General features: G+C 50.9%; 1 protein-coding gene across 1 annotated transcript in view; it reads left to right on the top strand.

Moving 5' to 3' along the window:
* The first annotated feature begins 1,005 nt into the window (after window positions 1–1,005).
* JAG1 (jagged canonical Notch ligand 1) overlaps window positions 1,006–20,021 on the top strand; it is a 35,861-nt gene continuing 16,845 nt past the window's right edge. Inside the window, exons 1-5 of the mRNA XM_045529440.1 lie at window positions 1,006–1,597; window positions 2,023–2,328; window positions 10,968–11,019; window positions 16,300–16,554; window positions 18,308–18,368. Coding sequence (XP_045385396.1) covers window positions 1,517–1,597; window positions 2,023–2,328; window positions 10,968–11,019; window positions 16,300–16,554; window positions 18,308–18,368 — 755 coding nt within the window. The 5' untranslated portion in view covers window positions 1,006–1,516. The remainder of the gene's footprint in view (window positions 1,598–2,022; window positions 2,329–10,967; window positions 11,020–16,299; window positions 16,555–18,307; window positions 18,369–20,021) is intronic.

Genomic DNA, 20,021 nt, shown 5'->3' with positions numbered 1-20,021 from the left:
GCTGTTAATTACGAGGATCGCTTTAAGGTGGGAAACAGCATCGGTTTCCACTGCCTCCCCAGAGAAGCTAAGTTCTGCTGCTGACGATGATGGCGAGACGGTCCTTTCCAGGCCCATCTCCTGCCACCCAGGGAGCTGCTCGGAGGCCGCCTACAGGTGCAATCCCGGCACTGCGGCCCGGGCCGCGGGGAGGGTGTAGAAGCCCACCAGCATCTCAGCCTGCCCTTCCCAAAGCCTGAGCGGGGCCCCCGCGTGCCCGCCGCCCTCTACCCCCGGCTTCCCCGCGCCTCTGCCTTGGCGCGGTTTGGAAAGGAAGCTGGGAGCCCTCCCAGGCTCCGCAGACTCGGATTTGGGAGGGGGTGGGGCGCGGCCGAGGCTTCCCCTCGAATCTGCGGCAAGCCCGGCTCCAGGAAAGTTTTTCAAAGTTCCCAGCAGCGTCTGCCCAGGTCGCCTCCGCGGGGCGAGCAGACGGCGGCAAGCGCGCCAGCCTCGCCGCCGCCACCTCTGCCGCCACCGCCGCCAGCAGAGCGCTCTGCGCTCTGGGCAGCTCGCTCGCTCGCTCGCGGGAAGCGGGCCGGGCTCCCGGCGGGCGGGCCCTCCTCCTGGGGCGAAAGCCGCAGCTGACGCAGGCGGCTCGGAAGGCGGAAGCTGTCCCGCTTAGACCGCCCGGCCAGCGCCGCGGCGCCTACACCTGGGGCCGGGACGGGCGTCCAGAGGCGCCCGGCCCGGGGCGCTCGAGGGGGCGGTCCCCGCTGGGGGCTCCCAAGCGTCCCTGAACAGCGATCCCTTTCAAATTCCTCCCGGGTCTCTCCCTTCCCGCCTGACCCGAAGCCCCCGGGTCTGCACAGGGCCCCTAGATGTCTACGCCGCCTTGCGCGTCCCCGAGCCCCTGCCCCTTCCAAGTTCCTCCCGACAGTGCCCCCTGCCCATCAACGTGAAGGGGAGGGGCGTGTTCTCGCGGTCACGCCCCTCATGAATATTAATAAGCGCGCATGCGCTCTGCCGGGCGTGCTGGGTAGAGGTGGCCAGCCCCGGCAGCGGCTGCCAGACGGGCTCTCCGGGTCCCTCTCCGAGAGCCGGGCGGGCACGCGTCATTGTATTACCTGCGGCCGGCCCGCGAGCAAGGCTCGGGGTTTTTTTTTTTCTCCCCTCCCTCCCCCCTTTCTATGCAGCTGATCTGAAAAGGAATAAAAGGCTGCGCATAATCATAATAATAAAAGAAGGGGAGCGCGAGAGAAGGAAAGAAAGCCGGGAGGTGGAAGAGGAGGGGGAGCGCCTCAAAGAAGCGATCAGAATAATAAAAGGAGGCCGGGCTCTTTGCCTTCTGGAACGGGCCGCTCTTGAAAAGGCTTTTGAAAAGTGGTGTTGTTTTCCAGTCGTGCATGCTCCAATCGGCGGAGTATATTAGAGCCGGGACGCGGCGGCCGCAGGGGCAGCGGCGACGGCAGCACCGGCGGGAGCAGCAGCGCGAGCAGCAGCGGCGGCGTCCCGAGTGCCCGCGGCGCGCGGCGCAGCGATGCGGTCCCCACGGACGCGCGGCCGGCCCGGGCGCCCCCTGAGCCTCTTGCTCGCCCTGCTCTGTGCCCTGCGAGCCAAGGTAGGAACCTCTCTCTGGGCTTCTCTCCTGGCGGTCCTTTCCCTTTTCTCGCGGCGCCCTGGACTCTGGCGGTTGAGCCCGAAGAGCAGGCTTGGGAGCCCTCGGGTGCTCGACTCCCCGCGCCTGAGAGACTGCACCTGGGCTGAGCGCGCCAACTCCCCCTCGGGAACCCCGGCCTTCGAAGTGTGACCCCTCCAGGCCGGGCAGGGGCGCGTTCACTCAGCTCTCGCCCCGCGGGCAGTTGTCGGACATCTCCCACACTCGTGCTTTTTTTTTTTTTTGGCCCCTTGAAGCTAGTTTTGCAAAATTATTTTCACTTGGCGCCGAGGGCGCGTCGGGGCGGGCGGGGAGGGGAAGTCGCTACCTCCACACTTGAGGAAAACAGCTTTCTCCCGCGCTGACCTTCCTCCCTCCCTCGCCGGCAGGTGTGCGGGGCCTCGGGTCAGTTCGAGCTGGAGATCCTGTCCATGCAGAACGTGAACGGGGAGCTGCAGAACGGGAACTGCTGCGGCGGCGCCCGGACCCCGGGAGACCGCAAGTGCACCCGCGACGAGTGTGACACGTACTTCAAAGTGTGCCTCAAGGAGTATCAGTCCCGCGTCACGGCCGGGGGACCCTGCAGCTTCGGCTCAGGGTCCACGCCTGTCATCGGGGGCAACACCTTCAACCTCAAGGCCAGCCGCAGCAACGACCGCAACCGCATCGTGCTGCCTTTCAGTTTCGCCTGGCCGGTGAGTGACCGACCCCGGAGAGGAGGCCGGGCGGAGACTTGCACCCGCGCCTGGCCAAGCCCTGCTTTCCTGTGCGAGAGAAATTTAAAGGGTCTTGGCTTGAAACTAGGCGCTAACTGGGGGAAGTCTCTTGAGGTGGCGGGTTAGGGAGCCTAGACTCTGTAGTTGGACCTCGGCAGGGCCAGCCGAGACTGGTCCCATCCCCGCTGCTGTTGGCTTAGCGCGCAAAAGTGGGGGGGGGGCTCCCAGGAAGGCTGGCTTAAACTTGCAACTTGAAGTTCCCAGAGTGGGCCCCCCCCCGCCAGCCCCCGCGCCGCCCCCGCCCCCGCGCCAGGAGGTCATTATCGCTGGCTTTTTTGCTTTAACCCATGAAACCTGGTGCGCCGTGGAAGGGGACTCGGCGCGGTTCTGGCCTGCGAACGCGGTCCAAATTGGCAACCTCCCGTTTTCCGTGAATGGCCGGGAGGGCGGGTGTGTCCTTCCTGGAGGGTGTGGGGGCAGTCCGTTTCCCGCTGCTCCCCGGGAGATTTTGGTGTGTGCGGGGGCGCTCTCAGGGCTGGGCGCAAGGACCTGGGGGCGGCCCGGGCTGTAGACTCTGGAACCCTCGCTCCCTGCCGGCCCCTTCCTGCCCCCGCCCCCGCGCGGTGTAGCTCTTGTGGCCTCATTTCCAGCGGTTCCCGGGCTCTGAAACAGCTGTGTTTGCAAACTTCCCCGGGAAGGGCGGGCAGAAGGCCCCCGCAAGCCTTGGGGGCAGTGCCAAGGCTTGGAAAGGGATGGCCTCCTGGAGGTAATGCCTACGGGTGCAAGTGCATAGACCCTCACCCCCTACACCGCCCCCAGAGTAGCTCCAGGCCCGGGCCCAGCTGGCAGATCCTGCAGCGAGGCCCTTGCAACATCCCAAAATGGGTGGAAGGAAGATGGGTGCGATTGCAGAAGGGGAGGAAAGGGAAATGTTGGGGGTGTGCCTTCTGCCTGGCTCCCTCTGTCCAGGAGGCATGACTCACTGCCAGGACCGGGGCTTGGCCCAGCCTGTGCTGGGAGAGTGGGTGGTAAGAGGGGGAGCTCGGGACCCCAAAGGATTGCTTTCCGCCACCACGTGCTCTGATGGGGTGCACTCTGCTGCCTCCTGTCCGTGGGCTTAGGCTGTGATTCACAGCTCTGGGAGGAGAGGAGAGGGGAGGGTGTCTAGCTAGGTTTGTGTGAAGCTTGGGGTGGCTCTTAACGTCCAGTTTATAGCAGATGGCATTATAAAGTGCCCTCTGCATGGGTGAGATAAGGTAGTTATCAAAAACATGCCTTTAAAAGGGGCTTTAGAGACATATGAAAAACTGAAACAAAACACTGTGGTTTGTGAAGTTCTTTTGAGGTCCAAAGGCTGTTACTGTCGTGGGATTTCATTTTTAGAAAGTGTTTATCTTGTTTGTTAATCCCCTATTAGGGAGAACTTTAAGCTAAAGAGGTTGGCCACCTTTAAATCTGGCTGGGCCCAAGCTGACCGCGAATGCTGACTGCCCTTGAACGTGTGTTTGGAGTTTAGGGGAAAGGGGCCTGCAGGTGGTTCCACCCTCCGGAGGATCAGTCCGGAGCCCCTCGCCTTTCACAAGACCATAAAAGGAATCTTATTAGTGATGTGGAAAAGCAGCAGCCTGGCTGAGGTTTATTTTGGAGAATAGGGTCAGAGGATGGCTTGGATGAAAACAGGGAGGCTTGCTCAGTAGGCTGGCTGGGGAAAAGTGACCTAGAAGGTGTGTCTGTCCCCTTTTGACACTTGACCAGAGAGTCCTACATGGAAAAGGAGCAGAAATGGTGTGGGAGGGCAGGAGAGGCAATTGATTTGCATTTGCTGGTGCTTTTCTGCGGTTTCAGGCCCCACGGGTCACCAACCATGAAATACTCTTGACTTTTGTAGAGTAGGGGAAGACCCACGGGGCAACACCGAGAATGTGGTTCTTTTGAAGTTGGGCCAAATGTGTGTATCACTCATAAACAAGTCTCCACCCATTTGCCCCCAAAAAGCCTCCTGTGAAACATAAGCTTTACTTCCCAAGAGAAATTGGAGTTTGGGTGTATTTTATTTTCCTGAATGTGGTTGGAGAACCATGACAGCCCATAACTTTCAAGAATGATTCCAGGGAGAGTGTAAAACTTAAAGCACTTAGGTAGCTGAGCAAGGATTGCAGTAGGGAGCACAGCTTCATTCAGTTTGACAATTAACTATTAAGTGTGAGTTTCTTGAATAGGTCATAACTGAACTTGGCACAGAATTCAAAAGGTAACAAGAGAAGAATATATGGGTTAAAAAAAAAAAAACAACCCTCCAAACCACCTTGGACTTTCAACCACCTAAGCTTCCAACCCCTAGGCAGCCACAATTACCATTTGTGTTTCCAAATTTGCTGATGCTAGAAGAGTTGGGGTGTAGAGTGCAGGGGTAGGTCAGTGTAGAAGGTCATGTAATTCATGCCTTTTGTTTGGAATTATGACCTCAATCAAGCAACTGTTCATGTTCTGGAGAGGAAGAAAAAGAAACGATTTGGTCAGATATGAAATGCAGTTCACATTGCAGTGTGCATGTGAATCTCTATAGAGGGGGGGGGCCTGCCTGCCACATCATAGCCAAGTATGTCCCACTTGGTGTCCACTGCCCCAGCCCTGGTCTTGCGGTGGTTTTTTTTATCAGCAGCTTCTATTCACCATACTGTTGCTGCTCCAAGGGGCTTGACTTGAAGCAACGAGACTAATTTATGATTCCCAAATAGGGGGACCAAGTGATAAGAACATCACTGTAAGAGGTAATTGGGTTTAACAAGAAATGATCTGGGAATAACCACTTATAAATCACTGAAATGGTTAATTTGCACCTCTCCAAATTACTGCTAAATCCCAGTAGTGCCTGCCTATTAAAAATGCATTAGGGTAATTACCACTACCTGTCCCCAAAAGATTTTTGGGAACCCCAGAACCCCAGTTAGCTGTATTACACTGGTGGCCCTAGAGTAGAACGCGTCTAAGGAAACTGGGGGAAGCAATTGGGGTAGCTGGTTTATTGACCCCATATTTAAATATCATTGACCCTATTAAAAGGTTTGTTGAGATCAACTTAATTTTTTTTTTAATGAAAATCCAATGAAATGTGATTCTTGCATACAAGCGATGCCAGCTTTGGCCTCCTTGACACTTAAGGCCTCGACCAGTTGCCAGGTGTTTGGGAATTCAACTACCACAATATTGGTCACAGAATGTAATTGACAAGTCCTTGCCTTTATGTTGTCTTTTCTAGTCCCTGAGCTTCTGTAGCTGTGGTGTGAGCATGTGGAGGGCGGAGGGATGGGGTTCTCATTTGAGCTGGCTCTTCTCTGCAGCCAGTATTTGCAACCTGCTTGTGTAGTCAGCATTTATACAAAAGGCACACGTGCGTACATGCTCAGAGCAAGGGACTTTTTGGATGCAGAGAAAACACCTTTTGCCCTAAGAAACCTACCTCAAACTAAGGTGAGGAAATGACGTGTCTGCATTGTAACACCAGGCTTGTGGGGGTGGGGGGGAGTGGAGCTAGGCTTGACCTCCTTCTTGAAAGGACTGCGCTATCTGCAGAATGTTGTTCCCAAAATGGAATCCCTGTTCCAGGTACTTGGTTTCTAATCTCTATATGTTTTTTGTCTTGCAGGTATAACCTGTGTTTTCTTCCTCCTCATTGCCTTGTTTCTTAGCAACTTATTCAAACCCTCAGTACTTAAATGAATTTGCAACCCACCAGTTCCACACCCATAACTCTCTAGAGACTTAAACCATTTTTAGAAAGCAGTGAAGCTTTTGGCACAGAAGCTGTTGGGGGAGTTGAGTGGGTAAAAAGTGTCAGCAGCAACTTACAAGGTTTTCTGTAACCTCCCAGAACACCAGCAATCTGAATGCTGCCTAAAATCTTTACACTAAATAGTGGTGCCTTCAGGGACCGTTTGGATAGGAGGCTTGTAGGAAGTTTAGCATGGAGAGAAAAAAGTTATTCACAAAAAAAAAGCCAGGGCTAGGGTAACAAGGAGTCTTTCCTGTTCCTGATCTGAAAACAGAAATGCACACAGAAGCCTTGGCTGGATTCATAGCAGCCCCCAGCTCCATTGTAGAAAGGCCAGAAGTTGGTCTCAATGTCATGCTTTAAAGATTTCTAATGATAAGAATGCATAGTCTCTGTGCATACAGTTAGCATTGTAGTCCATAAAAGCAAATGTTCCTGTGAATTCTCCCTTGATAGATTTCTAGAGGCATGTCTCCCCACCCCCCCCAGCCCCCCAAAAAACCCTCCAAGGTTAGGCTCCAAGATGCTGACAGAAGTGACACTTGGCTCCAGCTCTTAAATATATTTCTTTAAAAGAATAGAATAATACAAACTTAACATTTTCTTCCAACTGTTGGAAGATACATTGGGATGCGTGGAAAGTAGTGATTCCAGAATGGTGGTAGGGATGGAGGACAGTCCTGGGTTCAGAAATGTCCCACCTTTACTTTGGTGCATGGGGCCCAGGAGCCGTGTTGTGACTTCCTTGGTGGTTTCTGATCACTGTGTGGACCGCAGAAGCCCTGTGGCTGACTTTTATGTGTGTTAGTGACATCTACTATTGGTACAGTGTGCGTGCAGGGAAGAAATTCCACAAGGTGGCTCCCAGTGGTTAAATGGGTACATAAATAGTCAAACATTCAGAGTCCTCTACCAGCTCAGCCCAGTTTTTATGCACTTTTGGTAAATAAGTAGAAAGGCTTCTTGTTCAGGCTTGCTCTGTGTGAACGGGACCGTTGTGCTTGGCTGGCTTCTCGGTATTCTATCTATTAACCTCACCACCCTTTTGTAACTGGTGCATTTAATTATCAGTGGGATGCTTTTCAAACAGGTAAGGGTAATGCTGGGAAAGGGGGTGGGGGCGTCTCATTGAGAGTCTCAAATCTGGATATGAGCTTTGGGGCCCCTTGGTGAGCCTTTGAGGTGGGCTTTGATGAGAAAATCACCCTTTGTAACCAGATCGGGCTCTATTGACATGTCAAGCCCTGCAGACTCGATTGCTTTCCCTGACTGAAGTCTTAGCTTAGATGCTATAGGATAGTTGTCCTTTTTTCTCATCTCACCTTGCCAAAACCCTATGATGGGTGAATCGTGTGCCCAAGTCGGTGTGCGTGTGCCCATCCATGGACTCTCCGAAACCTTTTTTGTTTCATATGTGTTGTGACTGGAATATTTTATACTCCGGCCACCCAGACGCAGGCAGGACAATAGAGTTGGCCGAATTGACTGAAATGAGGATTATGGAGAATAATGGGGCCTCTCCAAAAATAATGCTAATACAGGGCAAGCGACAGGAAGCAACAGTTGAGTCAGCAGGGCGCAGGGCCCCCGACAAACCCAGGGGCCGACTGACTTCGCACAATGCCCGAGTTGGCACGTCGGGCATTCCCAGGATGTGCATGCTGCTGGCGGGCCTGCCTGTCGCAGCAGCCTGGGGTTTTGGACGCCGCACGCGTGCCGTTTGGATGGCGGTTTGTTTGTGTCCGTCAGCTTGGCAGGAGGGGAGGCAGCCACTTCTCAGGGCTTGGTTTGGCCGTCACTGTTGCCAGGAAAAGGAAGCTCCCAGCTGCCAACACAATTACCTTTGTTTCTTACATCCCCCTTGCTTAATGTGGCAATTAAGTGCTTACCGCCCTGCCCAGTGCCAAGGTAACTGCCGTGGAGTGGGACAGGGCAGAGAACAACCCTCAAGCAGCAGCCTGTGTAGAGGGCAGGAGGGAGGCGCGGGGGACCTGGCCTTGGGAGGAACCTGGTGGCCCTAGGCTGCCTTGGGGCTCTGATGCCAGGACTCTCCTCCAGGTAAAATTCCACGGAAATCTCCCAAAACGCAATTTGGAAAGTTGACCATTCCTCTTCGATGCCGAATGAGAAGGGGCACCCACTGCTGGGTTGCCAGATCTCCTTAGGCCTGGAGCTGGGGTGGGGCAGAAATAAGTCACTTGGCAAATCCAGACAGAAGATCTGTTGGCTACCCATCCCTCCTGCTTTGCCCCCAGAGTATTCTGGGCAAACATAAGAAAGAGGAAAGCCAAGGGAGTTCATCAGAGGCTTAGTTTTATAATTTGAAACCAAGAAAAACCCAGGTATTTGCTGACTTTTTGGTCTGTTTATTGGCATGAACCTGTTAAGTGTGAACGCTTGCCTTGCCAGGCCTGCCTGGGCCTGGGGACTCTGCCTCTGCCGGGGGTCAGATTTGCAGTGGCTAATTGGGTGTGACTTGGGCAGAGTAGATTGCTGACTTGTGGCCTGGTGCATGGTTTGATAGCATGAGCAATGCACGGTCTGGGGTCTCAGTGTCTGGAGGTATATTCAGGGATGTACAGAGGTCAAGCGTGGGCCTGGGAAAAATTACAGTTTCCTAGCAACTAATAATCATTGCCAAATTATCTTGATTGTTGATCTATAGTGTGGGGATGGAGAGGGAGGTGGTGAGAGTGGCTCCTAATGGGAGCCTTGGAGGGAAAGACTCCTTTCCTCTGAAGGCTCCTCCTGCCCCAGGAGACCAGTCCTGGAACCCCAATCCTCTCCCTGAAGCAAGGGGGAGAGGAGGTCCAGGCTTTGATGCCATCACTGAAGCTCTCTGCCCTCACCCATTCTCCATCCCCGAGAGAGAAGGCAATTTGTGGAAAATCGCCCAAAAAAGCCAGTCATCTATGGCTGTGTACGCTGTTCTTTTCCCTGAAGGTGGGGTGGTGTTGGTTAGCAACTTCCGAGGTCTTCCCAGCCCTGGTGAGGATGAGCCTGGTAGACTGCCTGGTCTTCCAAGTTCTTGTGCAAGAACGAAGGATGCCTTCCTCCTTGGGTATTAAGCAGAGTTAATACTGCCATGCCAGCTCTGTCCCGGGCACCTTCCCCTGCAGTGGGGTTTGCAGGTATTATGTGTTTAGTGCTTGTGTAAGTCTGTCAAAACTCCTGGTATCAATGCATTTAATCAGGATTAATTACAACAATATTGTTGAAGTGAGGGATGTGGGCCTCAACGTGACCAGCGCACGAAGGGCTTAATTATACAGAATCAGCCACACATCTGGCCTCATTTCGACTTGGCTCTTGCCTCAAATCGGTAGAGAAATATAATTTGCCGCTCTTAAGGAAGAGTCCTATAATTTGCAGGAAGTCCTAGGTAACTTAAAGAGGCCGTAAATACGGTATAACTTTCACTAATAAAATATTAATGACGACAACAATGAATTTGGACCTCTGGCCACTAACAGGAGAGGGCTGGGTGTATGTGCCCTGGCTTGCCCGGTTTTGCTTGCTTTTCTGAACATTTTCCCACAGTTATCAGTGAACGAAATGGAATCCTACCCTGCTTTGAGTATGAAACATATTTCGGCTGAATTCCAAGGCAGGGTCTATCACAAGATATTTTTATATTCAGAGACAACCTGCTGTGTCACCGTGGGAGCAGTAAGCTGGCCTCGAGTTATGAATGAAACTCGCTTTTTTTCTTTTTTTTACCTTTACCTTATAGGTGCCTTCTCTTGGCAGCAGTGTGCTCCTGGTGGCACGGCACAATGTCATTTAATCAATATATACTACCATTTCCGAAGGATTGCTTTCTGATGGTGGCAAAGCAGGAATGCTTAAACATGTTCATATTCCTTTTCTCCCCACCTGCCTCGAGTATACTTCTCCAGCACTAAGATAGCAAAAAGTTTATTTAAATCTTGGTGTTTGGTCAAACTTGACCTTATTGTAAATTACGAATGAAGAGTTGTGTAAAAGAGGGAATGTGCTAATAGCCTGGGTCTTGGGGGGGAGGCATACTTCTGAGATAAGCCTGGTAGATAAAAGGTGCCTTCAGTATATTAGCTGGCATCTCGCCAGTATCCAGGGAATCTGTTTAGTTTAGTGGACTCTGATTATTCCTGGAATGTTAGATCTTATTAACAGATAAGTTCATCAATAAATATAACCTGTAGGTGTGTGGTTATTTCTCCCTTTGTACTTTCTCTCCCAGGATCTGACCCCAGCCCACTGCCCAAGTGAGGTTGCCTTCTTTGTCTTACCCAGCCTCCCTGCACCTACCCCCTCCTGTTTCCTAGAGTTACCTGATACTTGTGGGAGCCAGGATGGTCTCACACAGACAGAGCTTTCAAAGGGGTTCTGAAAAGGAAAAGGGGGCCTCCCTGGGGACTGCCCCACCAGGGCCCAAAGTGTAACCTTAGCAATACCCCCTCAGTACAAATACCTGGGTAGGTTAGCTTAGAATAATTTCTTTGTGTGGCTTTTTTTTTTTCCCCCTCCTTCATGCACTAAGGTTGGGATTTGGAAAACTCTGTGCTGAGCACTCCCACATGGGGGGGTGGCATTTCCTGATCACGACTTTGGGCCACCTGCATGCATGTTGACCCTAGTGGGCTCCTGCCAGGTGAGAGGGGTCATTTGTCAACCTAGGGAACATGTTGAAAAAGGAGAGTTGTTTTGGATTTAGACAGCCAAGATCTCAATGTGACAGCCAGTAGAATTTTCATTTTGGCTTTATGGTTTGGGTTGGGGGTGTGCTGGGAGGCCAAGAAAGTACAACATTGGAGAGCTGATTCTGGTTTCACAATCAGTAAGCTGCTCTTTATCTGTCTTGCAGAGGTCCTACACGCTGCTTGTGGAGGCGTGGGATTCCAGTAATGACACTGCTCGTAAGTATCACATTAATGGACTTTTCCCTTAAATGCACGTGGAAGTGCAGTGCTTGGCCAAGCAGTCGGAGCCAGCTCTTGTGTCCTCAGTACTTAGGAGAACTTCTGCCACCCACTGCCATCTGCTGCCGCTGCCACTACCCCTCCCCCAACCTCCACCCAGGGCAAACCTGTCAATGGAATCTATTCCTTGACTTCCCTTAGAATTTTAGCTTGGAATATTAAGTGGCCAAAACACTCCCAGTTAACTCAGTCCCTGATTATGAAACCTAGATTATCTTTGGGATAGAGATCTTAATGGTTTTACAACTTTAAAACCGTGTAGACTGCTAAAGGATCAAAGTAGTGACTTTTTAAAAGTCCATTTAAACTTTAAGTGAGCGTTTAATCTCTCATCAGAAAGATAAAGCCATAAAGGTGGCGCTGGGCTCTAAAGACCGACCTTGAATTTCACTTGGTGGGCAGGTGAGCTTCAAGCCCGTCCGGGTTTCCCACACTGCGCACGACAGACCTTTCATTGAGGTGGAATTCCAGAGCATCGCAGCCATTACCTGCCTTGTCCCCTTCTGAAAGATGGCTCTGTTTTCAGCACAGGTTGCTTTTCAGTACTGTGAGGGGTGGGTTTTGGTGGAGAAGCCGTGGAGGATGTGTATGGAAATGGCAGCAAGCCTGGCTTAAAAGGTAGTCTTGCTTTTTAATTGTAACTTAAAAAACGTTTTCCCTCCTGAGCCAAAACTGCGAGTTCCCTTTTTTGCCAGCAGAGTCTGAGTGGTTGTCATCGGAAAACTTGATCCACATTGAAATCTTTGGGGCTGTGCATGAGGAAGAGTTGACCCCACTTCGTTGTCTTTGTCCTCTGTTATCCAAACGTTCCTTTTGCTTTTCTGCCTCTCTGACCCTTTCAGTGACCCCTGTTTTCACTGCTAAGAGCAGTTTTCCCCTTGCCTTGCCTGTTTACTGACCCTGAGGATGGCGCATGCCCAGCATGGGTGCAGTGAGGGCTGCTCAGCCGGCAGCTTCCAGCCGTGGCTGGCTCGTCGGGCCACCCAGGGCCACAGAATCATTGCTGAGCCCAGGCCTGCTGGGGCTCCCAGGCTGCTTGAGTCACGCCTCTTGCTTTGACATCTTAAGTCCTGCTGTTTGAAGTCATCCCTGCCTGGAGAAGGGGGGCTTGTGAAAGTCCAGGAGCCAAGCCTGCATCCCCAGAAGGGTACCCCTGTGCCACTGCAGGGGTGGGTGGGGGTGGTGGTGACAGAGGGGCTTTGCCGGCCTTGGTTGTGGTTGATGCCAATCAGGGTCATAGACACCTGGTTCTCCCCTCCCTCCCTCTGCCACAAACATTGAGGATTGTGTGAGCATCGTGTCACTGTGACCTGCTTACAATGGTAACTAAGCATTAGGAGGATGGAAGGGGGGGTGGAGAAATGGGCTCTTCTGATGTTCCGGAGCAGGCATGGTGTTCTCCTTCCCTTTTTAGCTGTTAGAACAGTCCAGTTGGTGGAGTGAACATCCTTGAGGGTGGATCCTGGCCTGTGATAAGAGCCAGGTCCGTTGTTAAGGACATGTGAGAGACCCCTCACATGGGGTCTTTCTGCAGGGCCTTTCCTGGGCTTTTCGCAGTCCCACAGGTCAGAGAGCTGTACCCCAGGAAGCCAGCACCCATCTGGAGCTGCCCACGCGTGTCTGTGTTTCCCAGTAGCCCCATTTTGGGGTTCTGGGGTGTTTTGTCTCTTGCTGGGGGGGAGGGGTGGTAACTGAATCCTTGGAAGGGCACAAGGAAGACTGAGGTAGGAATAAAGTGCTTTCTGACCTCTACTTTGGAGAGAGGGGACGGCACAACGTCACGGGATGCCCCTCGCAAGTCACTGAAGCTCCCTTGCTGAACCCTGATGAAGGAAGGAGGGGGTGGGTTTGGTGGGAGTGGATTATCCGCTTGCCTCTTTTGCGATGCTTCCAAGGAATCTCAAACTTGGCACAATCAAAACCAAATTTGGGATCTTCCCTCTTCAAAAGTAGTCCCCTCCCTAGGGCCCTTTCTGGGTGATTGGCACCAGTATTTGAATACCCAGTGCCATAAGCCAGAAATCTGCAGGTGAGCTATGTGCCTCCTTTCTCTTGACATCCATAGCTAGTCTACCTCCAAGTTCTGAAAACCACCTCTCCAACTCTGCACTAGAATCGGCTGCCTCCGACCACTACCCTGGTCAAGTCACCATCTGCTCATGCCCCAACTCCTAGAGCAGCTGCCAACTGGTCTGCCCATATCTCCTCTGGTCCACCTTCTAATGCTGTCTCCATTCTTCTGCCTTCCTAGTTTTTTCAGAGCATAACATTTGATTGTCACCCTTACTATAAGAAGCCAGCCACTTGGTGGCTTCCTGTTGCTCTTGGGACAGATCTTCATGTGGCCTGCAAAGCCCGGCCCTTTCTCCCTGCCAGCTTTGCCTTACATACCACGTTGTTTTCCATCATATCTCTAGCCTTGCCATCCTCAAATGCATAACTTTCTCTGCTGCCTCAGGACCTTTGCATGTGCTGTCTGCTCTGCCTGAGATGCTTTGCTCCTTACTCTTCACCCTCAGCCCCTCCCAATAGACTGTACTCCATGAGGGCAGAAGCTGAGGAGCCCAAATGGAGTTGGCTGCCCTTTGGGACTCAAGCAAGTTGTAAACATTCTGGCTTTGGATATATACTAGAGGCGCAGAGCCCTGAGTTTGGGGACAGAATTGCTTCCAACATCAGCTCTGCAGTAAACCCTTACCAGCTGACTCTGGCCCAGATGAAGCCCAGGTGCTGTTCATGTGTTAGCAGGTATTTTCTAAGGCCGGCCCTCCTGTCCTCAGTCCTCCACAGTCCTTTCTGTTACATTTCAGGACTAATGGTATGTAAGGATCCAGATTTCTCATTCTCCCCCACAGCAAACAGTTTCAGTTTCCTGTAATGCTTAATAGATACGTAAACACAAATGGGCACACTTAGGACTGGGTTTTCCTTGTAGCTTAGCCGCCTTGGCTAAGGCTCCCATCTAGGTTTTCAGGTTGGTGTGGTCCCAGGGTTGTGCTCAGACCTGTCCCTTGTCACCTCTTCAGCCTGCAAGGCTGTCGGGGGTGCCTTGTGACCCATCTCCATGCTTTTGGGGATCCCAGGGAGGCATGGTGATGTCCTGTCCACTCTCAAAAGGCTGGACTTCCAAGGGACCTACCCCAGATACATCACAGTGCCCCAAGGTGATGGGAAGCGTGATTCAGGCAGCAATGGAAGAAGCAGGCATATTTTTCTAACCCAGACATGCTCAACTCCCTGCCCTGGCTGGTGTGACGTTACTTACGCAGCCCTTTTAGCCCCATCGAGGATTCTGAAGTCATCACACAGCATTTCCTGGAAATGAGCGGAAAGCATACTGAGCAGCCGAGAAGCACATGCCAGCCTGCACCCTTAGAACTGCCCTGGACTCTTGTCTGAACTGTTTGTTGTTGATACCAGCCTGAGAGAAGTTGGAAGCCTTTGAGCCATGGCTAGCGTGTTTAAATGACTCCTTTATGAAGGTCTCGTAACCACATGCTAATAGCCCACTACACATTTTAACTGAACCAGCAGAGCAAACACGCAGTTAATGGAGAAACATTTTTGTCATTCCTTGCCCCATGTTTGTTTGCAAGAACTGAAGTGAGTAAGGTGTTATCTGTAAGTGGTTCCGTGCGTGCTGGGGTGTAAGTCTGCAGGTGTGTGGGCTTGTTCAAGGCTTGTCTTGCCCACACGACAGTTCAAGAACCCCAGAGGGTGAACGCTGGGGCCGTGCTGGAAGTGGAGTGTGTGGATGAAACCACCTAGGAGTTCCTTCTCTCCTGGTCACCTGCAGGGCTTACCTAGCTTTGTGAAGGAGCCCAGGCCCAGGGCCTAGAAAAATAGCAGTGTAGGTGGGTAAGAATCACAGAGACATTGTGAGTAGGTCCTAATTCTGTCTCTAAGATGGCCTTGAATTTGACAAGGTGGTGAAGGGTTAGTGCTGGCAGGTTTAAGAAAACAAACACAAAGCCAGGCTGGGGTGCTGACTTAGTACCTTGCTGCCTCTTCAGATCTCTCCCCTGAACTCCTGGCACCTGGTGTTTGGAGCTATTTTTGTACCTGTCTCTTTTCTCAGACTAGATTATAAGTGACCTCAGGGCAGGGACCACTTCTTACTCCCGAGAGCTGCTTGACTTCAAGGTGTTGCTTTTCCTTGGTAAGCATTCTTTAAGGGGCATGACTTGGCTCAAAAAATACAAACCCAAGCCCTCACTCAACCTGTCTCTAAACTGGGGCAAATTATTTTCCCATCTGCCTTCTGGGCAGAGGAGAAAGGTAAAATGCATCAAGTTCATGGTGTTGCTGTTTAAATGCTGGCTTAAAAGGTGGCCGTGTTAACGATTTTTTAAAAATGTAACTTAGTCCACTCCTTGGCTTCCAGTGAAGAGTTTTGAAATGGGCAAAGCTTTTCTAAGCAGGACGTGTGATCTAAAACCAGAAAAATTGCTAATCTTCATCTGGAGTAATGAAATTTCTAGAGCAACATTCCATAAGGGGCTGCCTTCTCTAATGCATAAAGAGCCTTGCAGGTCAGTATGACGATGTCGTAGAAAAGTCGTCAGAGAAGAGAAGCAGGTTGCAGTCACAGGAACAAATACAAATGGCTTTATAAATACCGGAAAGGATGCTCACCATCACTTAATTAAATGCTAATTAAACAAGAGATGCCTCTTTATCTATCAGGCACAGATCAGAAGGTTTGATAATGTACAGCGCTGGCACTGGTGTTGGGGAAACGCAGTTTCCTGGGCTGGTGGGGAAGGGTGAGCTGACCAGGGCTTCACCAGCGGGTAGTTCGGGATGGTCTGTGGACAGCAGTGGGTTGTGGATTGGTTGTGCACATCCTCTTTGACTCAGCACTTCCATTTCTAGGATTTTTCTTGCTGCTGGAGTCACGCACAGGCAGATATATTCAAGGATGTGCATTGTGGCTTTGTTTAACAGTAAGAGGCCAAAACAACCCGAATGCCCGTATGTCAGGAAGTAGGTAACTTGTATTTCGAGACGGTGAAATACTATGCACCTGTGAAGAGGGTGGATAGATAAGTGGTAACGGGGGAGAGGCATGAACTTCTCACTTTTTGCCTTTTTGTATAGCTGTTTGAATTTTCTACCATGTGCGTGTTTTTATTTTATTTTTTTTAAATAGCCAAGATGGGCAGGGAAGAAGGCACAGATGTGGATGTTAACACAATTCATCACTTTTGCTCCTAGAACCCGACAGCATTATCGAAAAGGCTTCTCACTCGGGCATGATCAACCCCAGCCGACAGTGGCAGACGCTGAAGCAGAACACGGGGGTTGCCCACTTTGAGTATCAGATCCGGGTGACCTGTGACGACTACTACTATGGCTTTGGCTGCAATAAGTTTTGCCGCCCCAGAGATGACTTCTTTGGACACTATGCCTGTGACCAGAATGGCAACAAGACTTGCATGGAAGGCTGGATGGGCCCCGAGTGTAACAAAGGTACGTGTGCTGCGTGCATGTGCCAGGTAGGTGAACTGGCACAGGGTGCCAGCAGTCAGGTGGCATGTGGCATGCTCAGGCAGGGTGAGATTTGGGCTGCTGTTCTAGGCCTGAAGCACCAAGGTGCTGGATGGGAAGGATGAGGTTGGTGCCCTGTCCAGGTCCCTGTGGCTGGCTGGTGTCCCTAGCCCCAGCTGCTATGAGCAGTGGCTGCTATCAGCTCACAGCTGCCCCTTCTCCAGGGAATCGTCCTTGACCCAGCCAGAGCTATTCTGTGCCCCATCCCTCCAGCTCAGTCAGTGAGCAACTGACATGGGGGCCCAAAGGCCAGCCCCCTTTGCCCAAACGCTGTGGTATAGCTCACACTCCAGAGTGTCCTCTGGGATCAGGCTGAAGCCAGACTCCAGCTGAGACCATGTCCTTTCCTGCCCTGTCTGCTTCCCTCAGTTCCTTTCTCTTGGGCCCAGATTCCCTTCTCGGGCTCTGCTTCTGAGGAACCTGACCCAAAACAGATGCCAAATGGGACTGGATTAGCCCAGTTGATGTCTGAACAGTCAGTGCTGTAGGAAATGACAGCCCCTGAGCTCCAGGTGGCCTTGCAGCACACTTGCTGGGCACCTTTGGGGGCCGTGGCATTGAGGCAGGAAGCCTGAGCAGTTAGCCCAAGCTGTCCAGCTCCTTCCTGTAGGATTGGGCCCACCCATGGTGGCATGAACTCTCAGAGAAATGGAACCATCTGCTGCTGCAGTCTCTTCTAGAACTCAGTGGTGCCAGTCCATAGCAACCTGATGGGTGATTCTGGTGCATAGGATAATATCCCCTCATGAATAATAGTGTACTCTGCTTATTTTATACGATCATTAGGTAAACTTTCATGATAAACTCAAATGTAAAAATGAATTTTTGAACTATAATGGGAGGGGACCCCAGGGTATGGGGGGAAGGAATTTGCAGGTCTCCTGGGCAATATTGCTTTCTTAAATAACTGGAGACAAGAGTTTAAAAAGGATGACATTTCTGGAATTAAATTGATCATATTTTAAGTAGTTGGTGTTTAGGTGTAATTGTCACTGATTTTTTTTTTTTAAACTATCTAATGTTTGGTATTTTTTAATGTCAGTTAAATTTTTTTTTTTCAACGAAGTAGAGAATTGCTTTACAAGGATACTTGACAAAAGTCTCACCAGACCTGGCTGCTGGATTAGCCTGCTCAGTAAGGCCAGCCCAGTTTGGCTCTGTTAGCCCCATCGGATTTTTGAATCCAGGCAATTTTGGGGGGTCTTAAGGAGGCTGGGGCTCATCTGAATGTGTCCTCATGGGACACAGAGTGGGTGGGTTGGGAAAGGATTATCTAGACCTTTTTTTTTTTTTTCCCCCTTCTTTGCCTTTGGGTCGAAGGGGTTGGGGGGCTGGGCAGGGTGGGAACTGACCAGGCTGCGCTCAGGGAGCCAGGGTAGCTATTGTTTGGAGAGCCTGGATGAAAGTCCCCTTCCCCCATTAACTTGCCTGCATTGTTTGTCCCCAAACTATATCATGTTTTGAGGATCTACTAGCATGGCCTTGAAGCTAGATTTATTTGGGCCCCTCCCGTCTTCCTCTCCTTACAACAGACTTGATATGAGATCTTTTAAAATCATGGATTTTGTGGGCTTAATGTACCAGGCCATTCTCATGACAGTGGTGGTTCGAGGAACAGGCAGTGTGCTGACACATCCCTCTGTGGTTTGTTTTTTTTTTTTTGTTTTCTTTACAGCTATTTGCCGACAGGGCTGCAGTCTCAAGCATGGGTCTTGCAAACTCCCCGGCGACTGCAGGTAAACGACTAAACTGGTTTTTTGTGAGTGTTTAGAAAAGTTTTCCTCTAATGCCAGAGAGGGACTGACTTTATGGTGAATATGTGTCTCTTTCTCTGGAGAAACAAGAAAGCTTTAAAAAAAAAAAATTCAGATAGGCACATCCGAAGCTTATTAAATTATACCAGCTGTCTGGTGGAATGCACACACTTCTCTCTTGGAATAAAAAAAACTCTTATGGGCATAGCTAGTGACTTCATGTATTAACTGTTCTGTAAATTGATAACACATTTTTATAATCTTCCCTTAAAGTGCTAATGGGCTGGGGGAGAAATGTGGGTTTGTTCCAGTCCCCTTCCTCCTCCACCCGGTTTCCTCTCCGGGCCCCCTCCCCCACTTTTCCCATCAATAGGGGAAAGTCCAGCATTCTTTAGAATGGGATTAGTACAATCTCCTGGCCCCTTTGCAGGCGGGAGCTGGGCCGGTGCTGAGAGGTTAATGGCTGCCCTGGAATCTTGTCAGTTGAGCCTGATGAATGTAGACTTTTGCTGCTGCCTTTGAAGTCTGTTCTTTTATGGTCCAGGAACAATGCAGAAGCCAAACGGAGACCTACCCTGACCACTTCACGATTACGGGTCCTGGAACTTATTGAAATTTATATTATACCAATTTGGGAAGGGCTCATTTCAGGAAATATTGCTGGTGTCTGTGGCATTTTGATAGTCTTACGCTTTACCCTCCCTCCTCCCAAATTTTAAGGATTAACAGGTTTAATATGACACTAAATGGATCCTTTGGGCCTGTCACTTTTGTCCCCAAAGATACTCTAACTTGAGCAAAGGGAAGCTTATGAAACAGTCTAAACCAATGCATCTCAGACTAGTGTTATCTGGGGCTCTTATTAAAACACAGACCCTGATTTCATAGGTCTAGGGGTGGGCCCAAGTATCTGCATTTCTAACAAGCCCCCAAGTGCCACTGCTGCTGGTGGGACCATACTTGAGGAATCATTGCCTCATAGACCAAAGTGTAATTCCCAGAATTAACTGGGGAACTGTTGAAATGCAGGTTCCTGGGCTCCACCCCACTCCCTGTCCCTTGGTTTGGCCCAGGAATCTGCATTTGACCAGTTTGCCACATGATTTTGCTGCTCAGTAAATTTCAAGGCTGCTGCTTTGGAGAGGAAAAAAATTATCTGGCTTTTACCTTTATGATTCCATCACGTCATCTGTTCCTGCCCCGTGCAAAGGGTACACTAAACTCTGAGGATGGGAGTAAAATAAAAACAGGTTGTAACTGAAATTGTCTCTTCCTACATTTCAGGAAGATAGTTTATTTTCTGTAAGGCTGAGGGGGGTGCTTTACCTGCTAACCCCCCTATTACCATTGGTGGCAGCTGACTGTAGTATTTAATAGCATTGCTGTCAAATGTGGAGCAGGAATCCACCTACCTTAACTCTTCGTAATTAAGGGTGTTCTGGAGAAAGTCAGAATGGCAGTGCTATTAGTGACTCCGAGCCTGCTCCCTGCGCAGATGAGTATCAGCTACCAGGATTTGTGCTACTGTCATCAGAATAAACACGCTGCTCGGCAGGGGAGGGCCCTCCGAGCCAGAACAACAGGCTTTGTTTCCAGAATTTAGCCCTTTCTCTTTCGAAGTCTCACCTCCCACTC

The sequence above is a fragment of the Lemur catta genome, chromosome 17 (assembly GCF_020740605.2).
Source record: "Lemur catta isolate mLemCat1 chromosome 17, mLemCat1.pri, whole genome shotgun sequence".
NCBI lineage: Eukaryota > Metazoa > Chordata > Mammalia > Primates > Lemuridae > Lemur > Lemur catta.
The sequence above is the reverse complement of the archived record's forward strand: the minus strand, read 5'-3'. Positions and strand labels throughout refer to the sequence as shown.